The sequence below is a fragment of the Stomoxys calcitrans genome, chromosome 1 (assembly GCF_963082655.1).
Source record: "Stomoxys calcitrans chromosome 1, idStoCalc2.1, whole genome shotgun sequence".
Lineage (NCBI taxonomy): Eukaryota > Metazoa > Arthropoda > Insecta > Diptera > Muscidae > Stomoxys > Stomoxys calcitrans.
The window spans coordinates 160,388,296-160,409,304 of NC_081552.1; the positions used below are offsets into that span (position 1 = coordinate 160,388,296).

The 21,009-nt window shown below is 37.7% G+C and overlaps 1 protein-coding gene across 2 annotated transcripts in view; it reads right to left on the reverse strand.

Annotated features, from left to right (window-relative positions):
* Positions 1 to 384: 384 nt before the first annotated feature.
* The window catches only part of LOC106092218 (uncharacterized), an 86,295-nt gene continuing 65,670 nt past the window's right edge, over positions 385 to 21,009 (reverse strand). For both annotated transcript variants that reach the window (XM_059360905.1, XM_013259008.2), the window contains exon 2: positions 385 to 5,743. In XM_059360905.1, coding sequence (XP_059216888.1) covers positions 1,182 to 5,732 — 4,551 coding nt within the window. In that variant the 5' untranslated portion in view covers positions 5,733 to 5,743 and the 3' untranslated portion in view covers positions 385 to 1,181. The remainder of the gene's footprint in view (positions 5,744 to 21,009) is intronic.

Genomic DNA, 21,009 nt, shown 5'->3' on the forward strand with positions numbered 1-21,009 from the left:
CTGTTGCTTTTAAACTACAGAAATTGTACTTTAGCCCTGAGAAAAGTTAATCGTGTTATCCTTTATAGTTTGAATTTTTTATTAAAGGATATACCTGATGTTCTTATTTGTTTTTATGCTGTCTATGCATTATGCCTATGCCTTGTGAAGATTTTCTTTTTCTTCTGTTGCTTCTTAAATATATGCATTTGTTCTCTAAGTTTGGTTAATGAGGAAGTAGGTTGGTTTACTATGTCTATGTACAAAGTGTAGTTAATTAACACTTTTGGCCTATATTTATTTCGAAGTGAAGGACAGTTATCAAGGATAGGGAACGGATTGGTTTTTGGGAAGAATAGGGGATCTTATATAATTTCGAATTTTCATTACATTCTACTTCATGTCCTTTGACAGTTATTTTGAGCAAAGCAGTTTTCGATCATTGGAGAGGGGTGGGTGTCTGGGATGAATTTTATGTAAATTGTTTTATTATATGTATATATATAGTTAGTATATATGTATGTATTGTATATAAACTGGTTTTGGTTTGTTGTCCATTAAATTCTTTATAAACCCTGCTATGTAATTTTTAACTACTGGTTTATTTTCAGCCATATATATATGGCAGTTATGCTTTTAAATGAATTGTGATGATTTATATGCTCCTGTGTAGTTTAGGTTAGTCGGTTTTCTGGCTCAACTGATATTTTCTATGTTACGTATGCGCGTTAATGTTACGACAATTCTTCTATAACTAATTATGTATATCTTGGCCTTCTCTGAACAATGGAACACAAAAATGCATAAGTTAAGGGAAGAGAGACAAACAATTAAACAAAACAACAAACTAAATTTATGATCTATCGTTTAGGCCTGTTTCAAATATACACACAACATATAGGAACTTTACTAATAAATACGGAAATAAGAGAAATTAGCGTGTTAGCACACCCCCATTCTACCAAAACAGCTGATTATCATTTGACGTTGTTGTTGCAACTCACTCTGAAGTACTTCTCTTAACTTTTAGAGGGATCACTCAGTCTTTTTTCATTTCCTATTTGTTTTTTTTTTTTTTTTGTGTGGAATTTGATAACAATTCTTGGAGCTGTATTTTTCTTTTGTCAAATGGTAGTCGGTCAGCTGTACTTGTTAAGGGTTGCCATATTAAACACAAATTAGGCGTTACTGAAGATCCATATTTAAACTGGTGTTAAATTAAAGGATAATGTCATGGGGCCCGTTAGGCGTTCTCTTACCGGTAAATATATAATAGCGGGCACAAACCTGTTACACTCATTATCTGCCAGCTGCTCCTCCAAAACGAAGGCCTGCATGTGGGGCGGTGGGTCTGCACCACTTGCATTGGCGCTAGTCATTTCACGTGGCACAGCATATGAGGCGGTTTTCCCGAACTGCTCCGCCATTTCCTGCAGAAGTTGTTGCTGATTGGGCATGCCAAAAATAGGCGAACAAGCTGCGGATTTAACCAAATTGATCGGATTCTCTTTATGGTTTTCGCTTGGCTTCATGGCATTTTCTTGCGGAGATCTGGCCGTTGGAGGGGGGGAATTTGAGTTATCCTTAATTAACTCCTCTTTGATGGTAACGCTATTGCGCCTTGGAGACGGTGTGCGTAGAGACAAATTTGTGGGCTGAGTATCGTCCGCCATGTGATGTTCTTCTGTAGTTTGATTATCATCACCATCACCATCAACATTAGCTCGTACGTTTTTACTGGCTGGCTCTCGGCTCTCTGGCTCCATATCCTGTGTCTTATGCTCATCGTCTTCCTCTTCTTGTTGTTCTTGGCCGCTGTTCATAATGGAGTGCGTACGCTCATGTATGAACAGAAAAGCATAATATGGAGTGGAAAAAGAGCATAGGGAACATTGATACTCCTTCAGCCTGGAAGGAGATGCATCATTCTGTTCTAGCTTCAGATGAGCCATTGGCATTTGATTCTTGGGTAGATTTTGTAACAGCTGCTGGGCATTGAGATTCTGCAATGCCTGGGCCAATTGAGCTGGAGACGGTATATTCTGGTGTGGAGTGGGTGTGGCCGCATTGGATGTGGAACCAGTTGAACTGGAGCCGTTGGGAATCTTTAAAGTCGGACTGGAAGGCTTGCTGAAGCTGCCAAATTGTTGCTCCAATTCACGGAGTTTTTCCATGCCGCTGGCTCCATGGTCATTGAGCAAATGGGACCGCAGCCATTTGGGGCTGCGGAAACGACGCTGGCATAAAGGGCAAAATTCATTGGGATTAGAATTTTCGCACTTTGCATCCGGACCTCCGCCGCCAAAGGGACTTATATTGAAGTTGTCCGCCTCTGGTGCTCCTGTTGGCAGTTGTCCTGGTGGCTGTGGTTGGGAAGTCTCAGCACTTACCCCATTTTGGCGAGGCTGTGGCAATGGAGATCCCTCCTCAATGATGCCATGGGTATTGTGTTTGTGCACTCGCAGAAAGTATTTGCTGCACAATTCCTTGTTGCATATGTTGCACACCACCCCACCGATTTGGGCGCCATTTTCGATCTCAATGCCATGCATGCGTTGCATGTGGGTCTTCATGAAATATTTGTTACAAAGTTCCTTGTTGCAAATTTCACAATAGCTACTGGTTGGGGTCATGCTGAAAGGATTTCTCGTCGCCTGCGACGCTCCCAAAGATGAGCTATTGACCGGACGGTCTGGCGTTACAAAACCCTCACGCAATGGACTTCCACCCTTGATATTGGCCAAGAGATGAACTTCAGTGATATGTTTTTGAAATTCTGGCAGATTGGAAAACTCGCGATCACACGGTGTACAACGCAATTCACCCGTTATGCCTGGCAAGCCGCCCATAAGCGGTGGCATAAGAGCCCCGATTGGTGAACTATTTGGGGAGTGTTTGAGCAAAGTTTGCTGTTGGTGTTGCTGCTGCAACATCAAGGAAGGGGGGAAGTTCAAGGGTGTTAGCGGAGTATCAATTCCCTCTGCGCCACCACTATGCTCGGTCATAAGATGAGCCTGTAGAGCGTATTGGTTCTCCATTTCTCGCCCACACAGATGACAGGGAATCGGACGCTTCCCATTCAAGTCACTTAGCTGTTGGATCATCGATTGCAATTTTTGTAAATTTTGTAAACCAACCGCAGCCTCACTGGCAGGGCTGGCCGCTTGACTCTCGTTCTGCGCTTTGTGTGGATCTGGGGTGGAAGGTACGCTGGAACGCTGATTGTTTTCACTGCGATTTTCCTGGTTTTCATCGTTTGGTGGCTCCTTATTTGGCATCAGCTCTTCATCTGGGTCAGTGGTTTCAAGTTTAATGCGTTTGCTAGGCGGTTGCTGCAGATGCCTTTGAGATTGCGACTGCTGATCCATTTCTCCATTGTTGGGATCGACGGAGGCCATCAAACGTTGAGCCATCATTAGATTGACTGGTAGACCAGCAGATGCCATATTCACGAATGGCCAACTGGACATCTTTGGAACGGCATCACTTTCTTCGGGAGGCATGAAGATTCCATGGCGCTTCCATTTGTGTGTGCGTAGAAAGTACTTGTTGCAGTACTCCTTGCAACAAAGCTCGCAGAAAGCTTCTGGATTTATAACTCCCAGCCGTTTTAGCTTATCATGAGCAAAATTTGCATCGCGAGCCAGTTGCTGCAAGTGGGGCGACAACTTGCGGGGTTGTGGTGTGAAGGAGACTTCTTCTTGCTCCAGGGCGAAGTCTTGGCGGAAACCCTCGGGCATTTGAAACTGTTTTGAGGCTTGTCCGTCAGGCTGCGAGTCCACCACACCACTTGGCTGCGAGGAATTGGGGCTATTGCGTTGCGCGACATTGGTATTGGCATTTTGTTCGTGGACCTTAATGCGATGGCGCCTCATGGCGAAAATATTAGTGAAGCGTTTTGAGCAAATATCACAATAAACGGGCGATGATTGAGGGTTACCGGTATTGACGGTTGATTTCTCATCCCTGTCCTTGCGAATATTGTCGTTCTGTAATTTGGGATGCGAAGAGGGGGTTTGCGAATGGTGCTGTGGCGGCTGCTGTTGTTGGTGTTGCGGTTGTTGTTGGGCATTCATATCCATTTGCATTTGGTGCTGTTGTTGAAAATGTTGCTGCTGTTGTTGTTGCATTTGAAGTTGAAACATTTGACTCATGGCGTTCATGGTATTGTTCTGTTGGGCCGATGAACCTGCCGCTACCTCAGGTACCGGGTCGTAGATGCCATGTTTATTGGCCTTGTGCGTTTTTAAAAAATATTTGTTGCAAAACTCTTTGTTGCAGAGCTCACAAAAGGCTTCCGGGTTGAAAATTCTTAAAGGTGGTCGATTGAGACCATCAACAGCACCAAAACCTGGCACGGCTAAAAGAGGAAGATATCCTCCGGCCTGAAGAGCTGCAGCAGCTGCCGCCTCGGGTGGGAAGGGGAACCCCATAGGTGTCATTTGTGGCTGTCTCATCCAAGCTTGATGCTGCTGATGCTGTTCTTTACCGATTGTAGATCCGTGGGCATTTTGGTGTTCACCTAGGTGACCCTGACTCGAGTTGTGACCCGATAGCGGACTCTCCGTCAGCTTCCTTTCCATTTTTACTTTCACCGAGGCCAGTAAACTCATGGATGTCAACTGATCGGATGCTGCATCGGCACCACTCGGACCCTCGTTGTGTTCCTGCAACATGTGTAGACCCAGCTTAAATTCACTCTCAAAATTCTCTCCACATTCCTTGCAAAACGTCTGATATGGATTATTGTTGTAGTTCCGTGCTTCATCATCTTCCTGCACGGGCATTGTTTGATGCTGGTATTCATTCGCGTCTCCCTCTCCTGCCATATCGTCAAGGAGTGCTCCTTTCGGCTCCTGGGGCTTCTCCTCGTCTGTCGCCTTGTGCGATTTTGATATGTTTTCCAATTGTTTTTGCTGTTGCTGCTGCAATAATTCAAAAGTTTCCTTCAAATGCTCCATGGACTTGGGCAAAAACATTTTCGACAATTTATCCTCGTAATCTACGGCCGGGGTTTGACTGCCACAGGTGCGGTCCGGCGAGACTTGCTCTCGCTTAATGGCATGCACAACTTGAAGATGCTGCTGCTGCTGCTGGTCATCTACAGCATCATCATAACTGTTGGATCCGCCGCCACTACTACCAACAACTCCACCTCGCTTGTTCTCATCGTCCATACGTGTGGGGTTGTGTTGTTTGCGACGTTTTTTGGCAGCATCGTTTAGGGCTTCCAGCAACTGCATTTGCATGGCTGCATTGGCAGCAACAGCCACAGCGGCCATGGCTGCATTGCCGCCACTCTCATCAGTTTCGTTTGTGGGGCTTTCCTCTGGGGCAAAGCTGGAAGCACTGTTGTGATGTTGAGATTGGTTTGGCGCTGTCATCATCGTCATCGTTTTATCCTTGAACACATCGGCAATTGTTCGTTTGGTTTTACTGGTGCTCAATTTCGGCGAGGCAGATGATTTAGTCTCACAGGTGGTATTGGTCATTATGTTGTTGTTGTTGATGACTTTAGTACTCTGTTGGTATTGGTGATGTGTTGGGTTGTATGACGTGGTGTTTTGGTTTAATGAAGACGACGACGACAAAGACGATGCTGTGGCGGAGGTAGAAGATACGGCCGAGGAGACGGTTACAGCTGATGCTACTGTTACGTTGTTGTTGGTCGATGAAGTGTTCGATACATCAGATAGAGCTGTATCCTCACTACTTAAATCGGGCGGTGGGGTTGCATATATAGAAGCGGCCATTGTTGGTATTACTGTAAAGGAGAAATAAGAGAGGAGAAAAAGGCGAAAAATTAGCAAAATTTATTCTTTACCTCTTACACTGTGCTACAAAAGGAAATCATTAATTATCTTTGAATATATTCCAGCAAGCAATGTATTGTAGTAATAAAAAAAAAATCAAAAAAATCTTTGCACCAAACAATATAAAGCCAATCTCGGCCAAAATTTAAAAAAAAAATTAAAAGTCAAATATCCCCGAAACTACGTGAGATATGGTATATCTCAAGCGGAGGTCTTTGTATTTTTTAGCAGTATCCACCAAATTTTAAAAACCGGACCACATATGAAGATTTGGCAACCCGAAACATTTTCCGAAACGCCAAGGTGACCAACTTCAGGACATGCCAAGAGCCGCCCAGACCAACTAGAAACTTGCAATTCTGTACATGATCTCGATAACACTTCATTTCAAATTTCAAAGAGTAATCTTTATCCGTACTTAAATGGCACATTTTTTCCTGTTTTTTGTAATATTAATTATTTCTTTTAATTATACTTTTGAATAAATTGCACACAAATTGAGAAAGTGGAACATAATATCACAATCAACTTGTTTTGTCAAATATATATGTACTTTTGTTCCATGATATGAACAAAATTCACAATTTTTGTTTTTTATGTGGATAAGGAACAAACGTACATCTCAATATCTAAAACTAAGGGATGTACGTCATAAAAAATTGTGTATCGGCATTAGGCACGATGATATGTAAATGTCCATGTTAACCCATATTCAGAATAAGGGCAGTATTATCACTGCTTATTTGTAATTCACTTAAAACGAACAATTTGAAAATTTCCTCTAAGATTTCATTATTTGGACTACAAAGTTTGCTGAGGTATTTGACTATAATTGAATTTCAGTAGCATTGTTGTACTATGTTATGATTATAAAAGTATGTTTTAAATGTATGTGGGATTAATTAGAGTAGAGGGGACTATGCATATATGCCCAAACATGCACTTTAATATAATGTGTAAATATTTTTTGATATTTTCTTTATATGGAAACTTATTTCATTGTATATTAGAAACATGAACAAAGTCAAGAATATTTACAACAACTATAGTACCACACAAACGTAAATATGTGCTTCTTCCATTGATACACAAAAAAATAGAAAAATCGGTTTCAATCACGAAATTAATTGATCCAATTAACTATTTAATTGCAACTGCTTCAGTCCTGAAAATGATAATATCAATTACAGTTTCTAAACCAGTAAGAAAAGGCAAAAGTCGGGCGGTGCCGACTTTATAATACCCTACACCTACCCTATAAGTACAAAGTGCGAGCTATATCTAATTCCGAACCAATTTTTATGGAACTCGGCGGATGTTTTCAGATGATTTATTAAACAATATGTTCAAGAGCTACATCTTAATCTGAACCGATTTTGACCAAACTTTTTAGATATTGTGGTAGGCATTGGGGAAAGCGTTATGCACAATTTTGGCAATATTGGCTAATAAATGCGCTTACAGTGGCTCTAGAAGTGAAAATCGGGCGATTTGCATATATGGCAGCTATATCTGATTCTGCACCGGTTTCTATGAAATTCGCCATTAATATTAAGAGTAATAGGGAAATCCTCGCGAGAGAATCCGTTAACAAATGACCACTTTATTGCAATATTTCTCGAAATCGGACGAACATATATATGGGAGCTATATCTAAATCTGGACCGATTTCGACCGAACTTTATATATATTGTAGTAGTTGTCGAGGAAAGCGTTGTGCAAAATTTTGGGAAGATTAGTTAATAAATGCGCTTGCAGTGGCTCTGGGAGGGAAAATCAGGCGATATATATATGCAGGCTATATCTAAATCTGAACCGATTTTTATGAAATTCACCAATAATATCGAGAGTCTAATGAAAATCCTTCCCCCCAAATTTCGAGAGAATCGGTTAACAAATGACTACAATATTTCAATATAAGTCCAAATCGGACGAACATATATATATATATATATATATATATATATATGGGAGCTATATCTAAATCTGAACCGATTTTTCTCATTTCCAATAGGCTTCGTCTCTTTGTTATAATGTCCTGTATGAAAAGGTAATTGAAAAAAAGTTCAATTAAAAAAATAATACATTTTCAATTAAAAATCAGTAAGGAAATGCTAAAGTTGGTCCTACCCGACTATATAATATCATACACCACCGAGTCTACTAACTACTTTTAATAAACAGAACCTAGGTCTAAATCTTGCCAGACTATAATTTTGTGTACTAATTGCAATATTGAATATAACAGCAAGATGTTTTTACAATGGGACCCAAATACTGGCTTCAGGGAGCTACATACAAATCTGACCCATTTTGATGAAATTTGACTCACATGTTGGACGTCAAATAAAATGTCAACAATTGGTAAAGTTCGGACCAAAATTGTCGCTTCTACAGCCTAAGAAGGCTATATCGGATAGAAGTTTCTACATGGCTTCTATGCATAGCGTAGTACCTCACAAATATCGCCAGCATTCGGAGGGAAAAACCATTGTTGAAAAATTTTTTCAGATATTCTCGCCAGTGCAAACCTCTGGGCAGGGGTGGTATATGGTATAAATTTTTTTTGTTAAAGCTTATGTCTATACAGACAAGTCCGATTCAATTGACGCATTGGAAGACAACATTGAAGCATTTATTTGTGAGATACCGGCCAATATGTTGGAAAGAGTATGCCAAAATTGGACTAAGCGGATGCACCATTTGTGGCGCAGTCAAAATTAAAATAATAAAAATAAATTATATAGACCGTACTATCGATTCAAATATAGATTTCGTGCATTCTTCTGAATTTTAAGTGTTTTTTTTAACTTTTCTAAAGCTTTTAGAAAATCTCCCTTTATATGAATACACCCTCGACATACCCAAATTTTTGGAATACCCCGCCGTGTAGTGTTCTGTGTTTTATTGCATCAATTAAAAATATAATTGAAAATTGAAAAGTTCGGCCGGGCCGAATCTTGGGAACGCACCACCTGCTAAAAATGTATAAAAATTTAATTTAGTTGAAGGGCATAATTTTATTTCACATACCAAACTTTTGTCAAACCAGCAAAAATTAAAGCTTCTAGGAACAGAACAAAGGTGATCGGGAAACCGGTTTACATGGGAGCTATATCAGATTATAGACTGATTTGGATCGTACAACGCACAGTTGATGAAAGTCATAGCAAAACACTACAATTTCAGCCAAATTTGACAAAAATTACAGCTTGTATGTGCTCAAGAAGTCAAATTTGGAGTTCGGTTTATATGGGAGCTATATCAGATTATAAACCGATTCGGACCGTACTTAGTACACTTATTGAAAGTCATAACATAAAACTACATGCAAAATTTCAGCCAAATCCAACAAAAATTGCGGCTTGTAAGAGCTCAAGGAGTCACATCGGGAGATCGGTTTACATAGGAGCTATATCAGGTTATAGACCTATTCGAACCGTACTTGGCACAGTTGTTGGAAGTCATAGCAAAACTCTACATTCAAAATTTCAGCCAAATCGGACAACAATTGCGGCTTGCACTGATCTGAACAGATATGGCCCACTTGCAATCCTAAATGACCTACTTTAATATCATGTATCTGTGCAAAATTTCAAGCTTTACGCGTTCGACCGCTATCGACATTTCGACAGACGGACGGATGGACGGCTATGGTTAGATCGACTCAGAACGTCGAGACGATGAGGATTATATATACGTCATGGTGTCTTAGACGAATATTTCGAGGTGTTACAAACGGAACGATTAAATTAGTATACCCCAATTCGATGGTACTGGGTATTAAAAATGGTTAAAAATGTATTGATTCAATTAAATTGGCATTTTTTTGAAATGTTCAATTCATTTTTTAATTGAACTACTTAGAGAAGTGTTGGAATTTTTTAAAAATTCCAATTAATTTTTTAATTGCACAATTAAAAAATCTACTGAATGTATTCATTGCATTGAGAAATTGGGCAAGAAATGGAAAATTAAATCAAAAATGTGCAAATGTTATATTCAAATGCACCAAAAATTGCACTTTAAAGGGCGCACTTACTAATTTAATGAAATAAATATATATATGTGAAGCTCCTGGGACTCTAATTTGAGGTTCATATTTGGGGAAATGGACCGAGAGCACTCCTACGATACAAAACTCCGCTACGGGGTTTTCTAAGAATGTACTTTTGGTTTTCAAATGGTTATACACCAATGGTTTTTCCGATATGTTAGATCACAAATTGGAATATGTCTAGAGATTTAAAATATAATCGAACGACTGTTTACTTGGGAGTTTTAACTTATAGTATTTAAAAAGGGTGATTTTTTAAGAGCTAAGGCAAAGTTTTTCAAAAAAAAAACACACACACACACATAAAATTCAGAAAAATTCGAAATCTTAATTTGAATCGTTAGCACGGTCCAAATAATTTAATGCTTGAAGCTTATTTCATGCTGATGTTGACCGTGACTGCGTCTCATATGGTCCATCAGCTTAGTCCAATTTTGGCATATTGTTTTCCAACACATCGGCTGGTATCTCACGAATAAATTCTTCAATGTTGTCTTCCAATGCGTCAATTGAAGCGGGCTTGTCTGTATAGACATGAGCTTTAACATAGCTCCACAAAAAATAGTCTAAAAGCGTTATATAGTACGATCTAGGCGGCATACTGACCGGTCCCGAAAGTGAAATAAAATGTTCAACGGACTCGCCTCGCAATAAGTCTATTGTTACGCGTGCTATGTGGCATGTGGCACTGTCTTCTTGAAACCATATGTCACGCAAGTCAAGCTTTTGCATTTGGGGCAAAAAAGTTGGATATCACGGTAGCGCTCACCATTCACAGTTACGTTACGATTCGCAGCATCTTTGAACAAGTACGGTCCAATGATGCCAACAGCCCATAAATTGCACCAAACTGTTACTTTTTCTGGATGCATTGATAACACTTGCAATGCTTCTGGCTTATCTTCACTCGAAAATCAATCGACAATTCTGTTTATTTACGTACGCATTGAGCCAAAAATGAGCTTCGTCGTAAAATGGAAGAAACGCGATATGAACTTTCATAGCAGAGCACGCATTTGATAATAAAATTCAATAATTTGCAAGTGTTCTTGGGTTGTGAGACGGATTCATGGTTAAATTAAAGACAAAACTGCAGATGTTTGACATTGAAAGAAAACACGAAACGTGCTTGAGCTGGTTAAACCAGTGTCGCCTAAAAGATAATAGCTAAAAAAATCACCCTTTAACAGAGCCTAATTGATAGGACATAACGGAGCTTAATTGATAGGACGAGAAATGGAATATACTTTATCGTGTCTAAGATCATATTTCTAATTTAAAAAAAATCCGATTCAATTAAAACAATGATTGAAACAATTAATTGTTTAATTGAAAATTACACTATTTTAAATCCCATATTTTAGTGGACATTTTTTCGAATTCAATAAAAAAAATGATTGAATCAATTAATTTTTAAACTGAAATTCATAAAATTGTCAATCACTGGCGCAATTGGAAAAAGTTCAGATTCAATAAAAGAATTATTTTTTTTTAATTGAAAACTTTTTTATTTTCCATAACATTATTAATCATAAAATTTTAGTGATATATTTTTCAACGTAGATATTTTGTCCGCACTGACGTAAAATCTTTAAAAAATTATCATATTACGCAGAATAAGGAACATTTTAAGCTACATACAATTAAAACTAATAAATAAGTGCAAGCGTAAAAATGTTAAAGTATTCGTGACATTTTAAGTCTATAGCCAAATTTTTATCATCTCAAAACAGCAGTAAATGTTTGCTTGGAAATATTTCTGTCCAAATTAAAATGAAGACAAAATGTTAGCAGATAGTGTTTGCTGATTACATTTAGCTTATATCTCTGAGTGCAGTAAACAGTATTTGCATAATGATCATACATACAAATATTCATATTTCCCTTAATGGTAGCTGAAAAAAAAAACAATGATCTGATATATCTGTTTGACCGAGTTTTATACTAGCCTTAAAAGAACACAGTTTTTTGTTAACTGGCAACATTTTCTCCTGTTTAAGATGCTAAGACTGTTAACTAAACGGTCGTAAATTCTTAAAAAAAAAAATATAAATCTTTGAATCTTCTTCGCAATATTATAATTTTTAAGAAAATATGTTTTTTAGTCACCATCGTTGTTAAGATAATTAATAAACTGAATCCCTTTATAATCAAAATTATACTGCCCAAAGAAAAGAAACCTCTTTAATAAAATTTGTTAATTTTGTTTGTCGCTGCCCATTTTACTCAATCCTCTGCATTGACCCGCCATAGAAACAACAAAATATTTCATATTCACCCAAAATGCCACTGAAGCTACAGCTTAATGGAGAGTATATGGCCAACATGGAAGAGATGAAATTTAATAAAACTGTTTAATTAAAATATTTTCCAATATTGAGATTTTTTGCGCATGACTAATTTATTTTGTATTATTTTTCCTTCTTTTTGCCTCGCATTTATGTACAGACACACACAAATAAATACCCACATACACGCAAACGTACGTACAAATACTTGTAGACTTTTGCATGTAAGTCTGTATGTGTGTACATATTTCATTATTAAACTTTTTATAATAAGCTTTTCCACAAAAACTCACACTAACACCCATCCACCCAACCACCCACCTAGTCTTCCCTTTTGCAGATACATCCTCCAACAAGCCAAAGGAAAAAAGTTCCCTTCATCATTCATACTCAGCAATATCAATGTTTTTTCCCTTTACGCCAGCAGCGTTTTTTGCCTGGTAACACTTTTTCAACCTTAACTCATATTGTGCTGGTGTCGAACCACGGGGGTTAGGGGTGTGGGTGCGCTGGTTGGGTGGGAGAACAACCGAAAGGAGCTGGGGCTAACTTAAAGAAAAAATTTCAAATTTTTTTCTTACCACACAATAAGTATTTTTGTTGTTGGGTATTTTGTAAGGAGAATGTAGAAAACTACTATCCTCTTTCCAGCCGCTTTCATCTCACCAACGTACGTACGTACGAACATACATCCCTTTATGTATGCACTTACGACGTACATGCCCATTCATATATGTATTTGTCGCCATCACACACACACACACAAGTACCTCCTTGTTCATCCTTGCATACCACAGAAATTTATTTTATTTTTGTTTAGGTTTTTTTTCATTTTTGTGCAAAAATTCTTTGAAAAGAAATTTTCCATTATACATAATTTTTCGGTTTTTCTTCGTTTTTGGCATGTCTCACCCTTATCGATGTTGGTAGTTGGCAGGGGCAGGGGCAGCACAAGAAATATGAGAGAAATTGTAAGAAAGCAAAAATATAAAAATTAAAGGGAAATTCAACCGGCCTAGAAAGAGGCAGCCAGCCTGCCAGCCATACGGCCAACAAAACAGCCAACCAATATTCACGCCCCCACCATCAAGCCACTACTGCCGGCACATTTACACAGGCACACACGAGCACAGACATACAATATAGGACATGCATACAGGATTCTTGGAAAGTGAAGGCAACCAAGAGCAGTAGTAGCGGCGGCGGCAGCAGCAGCAGCAGCAACAACAGCAACAACACCTATAACAATATCAACAGAAATAAAATAAAATAACGCAGAAAAAGAAATTTTATACAAAGTCATCCGATTTAAGGAATACAAAAACGTTCAACATTGTTGTAGCCGTTGTCGTCCTGGTTGTTGTATTAAACACAAGCGCGCACACACACATAAACTTCAATTACATATGCCTACTTACACATACACAAACATCATGTTATAAACTTCCTATCATCCTCTCACCCTTCACCAATTCCCCCTTCACAACTGGCTGGCGGCTGCTCCACAATTCACAATTCCTTGCTTTAGTTCTACCACCCCCGCAGCTGCTAGCCAACAATGTTCCATACTGTCCTGTTTTTGTTGTTATTCCTCGAACACTCTGTGTTCTCAGTGGGCTTGTTTTTGTTGTTGCGAGGCATGAGTTGATGTCTTTTATAAAACTTATAATTTTTTCCTTTCTGCCTTTTCCCCCTATCCCTGCAGCGTCTTTACTTTTTCTTAGTCTTGTTTTTCTGGCTTTCATTCAGCAGCATGACTTGCTTCAAATAAATTTCATTCTTAAGAAACTTTTGAGCCCATGAAAATACATGCTTGTCTGTCCGAGGCATTCACAGTGGGTAAAATATCGAAATGATTAACTGTTGATAATTGATTAATGCTGACAATTTTTGTTGATAAATCCATTGAGTTTTATTTGTAGTATGAGCGTTATAACTTAATCCAGAGGGGAGTTTTATAATTTAAAAATTGACGGAAGATGATTTTAATTTTCCATTTTCTTCAACTATACACATTCCGAGAATTTTTTTGGTAGAAAAAAAAATATATGCTATAACAACAGATAGTCCACATAAAGAAAACAGAATACACCCATATTGATTATGGATTTTTATGCGTTTCAACGTTGACATGTGTCGAACAAGTAAGGTAAGCCAAAATTCGGACGGTGCCGATATAGTCGACACCTGCTCTATAATTGCGTAACATCATAATATTGACGCTGTTCAGATGGGTAATGGAGAAATCGTACCAAATTTTGGAGAAATCCGTGCAATAATTACTACGAGGCCATCGTAGCGCAGAGGTTAGCATGTCCGCCTATGACGCTGAACGCCTGGCTTTGCATCTTGGAGATGCTTCGGACTAGTCAAGACCAAGGGACCTCATTGTGAACCCAGACAAGACTGAAATCTGCATGTTCACGAGGAAGACGAAGGTGGGCCAATTTAGCACACCACCTTTTTTCAATAGTATGATTTTGATATTCGACAAATACTAAAGAGTGGTTTTGGACAGGAAACTAAATTGAAAGTGTCAAATTCAGAAGCATACCGAGAGGGCTTAAAGATGTTGGGCACCATGTAAACGGGCCATAGGCTAAAAATGGCACCTTATACCAAAACTTAGTTACACCTCAGCAGTTTGGTGGACTACGATGGAGAAAAAGTGTATGCAACAGGTTTAGAGAACGTGTTGTCTTGGTATGGGCGGGACTATGAGGTCCACGCCTGCTAGAACAATTAAGACTATTCTAGATATCAGACTCATAGACAAACAGATTTAGTGTGAGGCAGCCACTGCGGCTATAAGACTCAGGGCAATCGGAGAATGGGTTGAGATTAGAGCAGGTCATGCTATAATCTATATAATCGAGGCGACAATTGGAAACCTGGAAGGAATAAGTGGAGGACGAAGATCTTTCAGTCAATAAACTGGCCATCAGAGCTGTACAACCAGGACGGCAACGTCACGAACAATATTGCAGCATAAGAAGGGGATTAACGCCTTCTCTGAGGATGTTACTACTATCCACATTGGGTGCCCAGCTGTAGTGGAGTAAGGCGAATGAAAAAGCAAACCATTTGGACGTGAAGGCCAGAGCACGGCCGTCAATAAACTTGGTTAATGTGAACCCTTTCGGGGTGAAGAAAAGCGTGGGCGACGAATACGGATGTAGCACTGTGAAAACGGTAGGTAGGACAAGTAAAATCCTATGGAAAGATCCGAATAGTAGGATCTTCTTTCTGATCGTCTTTGCATGGCTTTCCGAACTAACAAACACCGACACTAAGGTGGGAATACAATATAAGGCTCGTTGAATGGAGAATAACTAGGAATTTTTACTTAGGCCGGGTTTCATGAAATGTTGTAGTATCGATATTTCTTCAGTTAAAGGAATTTGTTTTTCCGAATATATGCTTATTGCTTACTCTAACGATAAACCTTTACTTCGTCCCGATAAATTCAAACAGATGAGATGGTAATATACAATTAGCTGTTTTTTGTTTACCGATTGCTGTGTAAGGGCTCGAACAATATTCCCTTTTAGCGAAACGTTAGATAATAGATTTTGAAGCAAAAAATAACTTGCTAATTTCATTCAGTAAAACCTTCGCTTAATATAGAGATTTTTGTAGTGTTTCAAAAAAGTGACCGCGAAAAACATGTGTTTTCACCTTTGAAAAACGAATATAGTACCAGCCTTAATATTAGTTATGTTCTTATCGAGGTACTATTTTGCCAATAAAAATTTACAGTGGAGTAAGAAATTTCTGCTGTGGTAAAAGCTTCAGCAGAAATTTTTAACCTCTCATTACAAAACTTTCCAAAACTTTCTTATAGGTGATTGCTTCGTAATATTGCCATATCTTCCAAATTACCTAAAAACGTTACGAGAAAACCAAATTTTTTTAACAGGAGGCTTACCCCCACTATGAATTAATGAGCCAGTTAGTTAGAACGAACTTTATTTTTTTTACGAAATTTTTTCGAGGTAACATTTTAGTACAGGGTTTTTTTAGGGACGCTACAAAAGTAGGCCTATAGGAACAACAAACAACGCCATATTTTTGCCGCTCTTTTAACATTTCTCTTCAGTAAAGTTCGGCGTTTGATGATGGAAAGAAATACGATCCAGCAACCGGTCGAAATTATTAAAATTTACAACCGAAATTCAGTAGCTTCAGCAATAAGGTTCATTTCTGGCTGAATAGCTTCGTCAATAAGCAAAATATGCGTTGTTGGTCAAACAGCAATCCACTCGTACTCTATGAGCCATCATTGCATCCCGAAAAAATTACGGCCGGCGGCGTCTTTAGGCCGTATTTCTTCCTTAATCATCAAGACCGACACGTTACTGTGAATGGGAATCGCTACCGTTCAAGGATAACAGAATATTTTTGGCCCCAATTGGATGATATGGACTTGGAAAACATGTGGTTTCAACAGGACGGCGATACACGCCACACAGCGAATGTCACAATCAGTTTATTGGAAACCAAGTTTGAAGAACGTGTTATCTCACGAAATGGTCCAGTCGATTGGCCGCCTCGGTCGTGCGATTTGACACTGTTAAACTGTTACCTGTGGGGCTAAGTCGAGTCAATGGTGTATACCAACAAGCCAGCGACGATGGATGAACTTCGTCCGAATATCGAACTCGACATTGCAGCAGTATCGGCCGATTTATGTTTGAAACCCGTCGAAAATTGGATTCAGCGTCTGAACTTCTGCAAGCGTGGTGACCATGCAAAAAAGTTCATTACATAAATGCATCTAACGCACTTTCACAGAATGAAGAATTTCATTGATATCCACAACCGGTTTTGTTTTATTCAAAAAATTTTTTGCAGCGCTGTTATTGAAAAACCCGATATATAGAGCTCACACCAAGCCAATTACTGGCTAAGATATATGTCCATGGTGGACATTTTGTACCATGATTTCTCTCATGACTTCCAACTGACTTTATTAACCTTGCTTTTATTTGGTCTATGCATTGAAATTGCTTTTGTAAAAATCCATCTCCTGATTGTTACTTCTCATATTCGTTTGAAATATACAATAGGTTATGGGATATTAACGATAGTATCGATACTATCGATATTTATTATTAAAACTATCGAAAATAGTTCTAGATTGTAGACCGCAAAGAAGAAGACATGAACAAAATTTTAATAAAATCAGTAGATAAATGCGCTGACAAAGATTCTGGAAGTGAAAATCAATGATTTAAATCTCAATCAATTGCTATAAAATTCCCCAGTAATGTTTAGGGTCATTAGTGAAGCCCTTGTGCCAAATTTTTCGAAGATCTGTTGACAAATGATTACATTATTGCAATGTTAGTCCAAGTCGTACGAACATGCATACATACAATATATGCATACTTTAATCTGAACCGATTTCGACCAAGTTCCATACACTCAAATGAAGAGGAATTTCATGCTGTGAGAAACCAGGAAATAAAGCAATAAAGACAGCGAACTTGAAATACTACTCATCAAAGTTTAATAATGGTATTGATAAAATTATATCATTATCGTTCATGCAGTAAATCATTGTTAAAGAGAAATCTACATATCTGTACGGTAAACTAAGATTTAGCCGATCAAGTAGAGGTAAGGGGCTAGTTCCATTTAGACCGCGTAGTCTTGTTTCCGAACGGCAGTTCTTCATAAACACAACACGTCTTTGGAATGCACTACCGCATGAGATACAATCCATCAGCAACGCATTAAATTTTAAGAAAAAACTTGTTATTCATTTTTCGCTGTAATCACCTAATTTTTTATTTTTTTTTTTTATTTTCCTTTTCTATTTAATAATAATTTAATTTTTATTATAATCTTAATTTTTTAAACAAAATTCAGTTTTCCCTTTTCTAATATTATTTGTATTTAAATGTATAGATTTGTTATGTATCACAATTATGTTGTATTAACTTTTGTTTGCAATTAAAAGCCTTTTCCTAGAACATTGAACAACATAAGTTAATGTAATCTTATCTTATTCAAGTTTAAATGATAGGCTTGTTCCTTCTCTACACCCCTCCTTTGAGCTTGTTCACATAGCTCGACGTAGAAAGACTAGTTCTTATAGTTTTCCTACAACTTGCCATGAAGCTGGTTCGCTAGTTTGGATTGTAGGGGGATTCTACCAAATCGCGGAAATTCCCCTACAACCTCACCTTGGCCTTGTTCGCTCAGCTGGACTGCAGGAAGATTTCTTAAGAGCACGTTGTCTTTTACACCGCTCTCAATAAGAGCTTGTTCGCATATTTCGAATGTAGAGAGACCCTTCCAATTTAATATATTTTTTTTTGTTGGTTTTTTACTTCCCTACCCCATTTAATTTATTTTTTTTTCCAGTTAAATTTTATTCCCAATTTTGTACATTTCATTTTAACTTTTATAATCTTCAATTTGTTTTATTTTATTCATGTGCTTGATTAAGACAGATATGTATCTAAATTTCAAGTCCTGTTCTGTTATTTAGAAGACTTTTTGTCTTGTTGTGCAGGAATAACAAATAAATAAATAAAATAAAGACTGTGCAAAATTTGTAGAAAATCGGTTGATAAATGCGCACGCAAAAAATTTTAAATGTGCCCATGAACATTCCATTAAGTAAATACAAGGGGCAAACTTCTCACATATCAATGAGTGCTATCTGATTCAAATTTTAAGCTTCCCCTTCATATAGCCGAGAAAAAAGTCTGTTCCAAATATGAAGATGATGGAATGGAAACTACCATCTCTACTTTGAACAGAAACTAACCAATCGAAAGTGATTCTGAGTCGAGGTGTATACCCATTATATCTCTTCCTTCTGGATGCTACAAACAAATGCTCTAAGTTATAGTACCCTGTACTACGGTAGTGGTTTGAGGTATAAAAATCTCTAGAATTTCAATTAAAAGATGACTGCAAAATATGTTTTTTTAATAAAATCAAGGAGTTCAATCGGGATACTGGTATATATGGCAGCTATAGCTAAATACCATCCTATCTGGAACACTTTCCATAAGAATTTAAAAAGTCTCTTTAATCAAGAGTTTGGCCCATAGTGCACCCACTGTGCCACATCATTTCGCATAGTCTAAAGAAGGCATATATCCCCAAAGAAGCTGAGCGAAAACTGGAAGCCAAAACAAAATCAGAAAAATAAGCAGCAACAGAATACAAAACACACACACAAATAGGTATTCACGTGGAGTCGAAGACGTTGACGAGCACAAGAACGTAAACAAAGATAAGCAAAAAAAGGACGAGAACAACGACTAGGACTAAAAGAGCCCCCCGAAAACAAAAGGAGAAACCCACAAAAATAAACTCGAAAAATTAAGGCAAATTTTTATAAAAAAAATTCTTAAACTATTTTTCTGTTGGTAGAGCAGCAGGGGGAAGGAATCAGGCATTTGTTGATGGTTTTGTATACAAGTAAAGGGTGGGGTGTAGTTGGGGTAAATGGGAGAAACATAAATTAAGTTTCCATGGTTGAATTTGTTGGTTAGTTGTTGCTGCTGCAGCGATTCGGCGGCGACGTCGGTGGCAGCAATGCCGATAATATTGTTGCTAGTATTATTGTTGTTTGTGTGATTCTATTTATGTTTGTGTGTGTATGTTCGCTCATAGTTTGGCCCAAGCTTTATTTTTCATAATACACAGTTCGGTTGGCGTTATTTTTTTTCAGTTTTTTTTGCACTTTTTTCCAATTTAGTTCTGGTAGTAAAGTTAAAGGGATTTCTTTCCTTAGGTATGTAGTTGTTGTTATTATATTGTATGCTGTCAGTGGGTGGGGTTCGTTTACGTACACACATCCTCATAAGGCAAATATTTGTTAGGAGATATAAGTGAATGCATGTATGTATGTACGTATATATAAGTATTATTATACGCCTAGCTGGGATATTTGAACAATTCTTCTTGGCCTTAGGCCTACTCTTTGTTGATATGAAATTGGTAGTCCTTTTTTCACTTGGTAACCAATAAAGATTCATAATTTTCCATAGAATTTGACGTTGTTGAATGGACATCAAAACTAAGGGTCTTGAAATCGAATGAAATCGAAAATTTAATTCTTTTTGTTATTGGAATTGCGTCCAGCTAAAATCAATGAGTCTTGTTATTGTTACCAGAAAGAAAATTTATGTGAGCGTAATTTTTGTGAAAATGAAAAATTGGTGTACGCGTATAAGGAGTATGGGGCATTAACCCATTGCTGTAGCCTAAGGATAGGCTTTAGTCTACTTGCAACTTTTTATCATCTGAAGACAGCAGAGAAGGTTTGCTATTTTAGCAAATAATTACTGCTGATTTTCTGTTTTTGCTACAACATTTTTTTGCACCTCTATGATAAGAAGTTTCCATATAGAGAAGTTATTATAGAGTGAAATACTCGCAAATTTTCTATGCATTTACCAGGGGATACCCACAGCAAATTGGTTTATTTTTGTTAAATTATTTTCAAGATTTGTTGGCATCCAAGAACAAATTTTTGTTAAAATACACCAAGTACAGTATACATTTAACAATGAAAATGTTAGTGGTGGTTATTCAGCTAATTGAAATTATTTCATTCCTTGAAAGCACAAATATAACACAATTTATCTTCAAATAATCTTCGATATCATCGAATACGTTATAAAACGTCAATTTCCCCTCGTATTTCGTTCGCAAAATTGTTCGTTGTTACTGCAAGTAGTAAACCATTTGACACGTGTCGGTCTTTATGTTTTCCAAACGATAAGAGAGAGAGAGATAAAAGCTATATTTTTATCTGCTAAAAATTGATAAGTTTTACAATACATTAACGTATATACAGATAATGTCATAAAACATATAAGTTAAGAGGGAGTTGTGAAAGGCT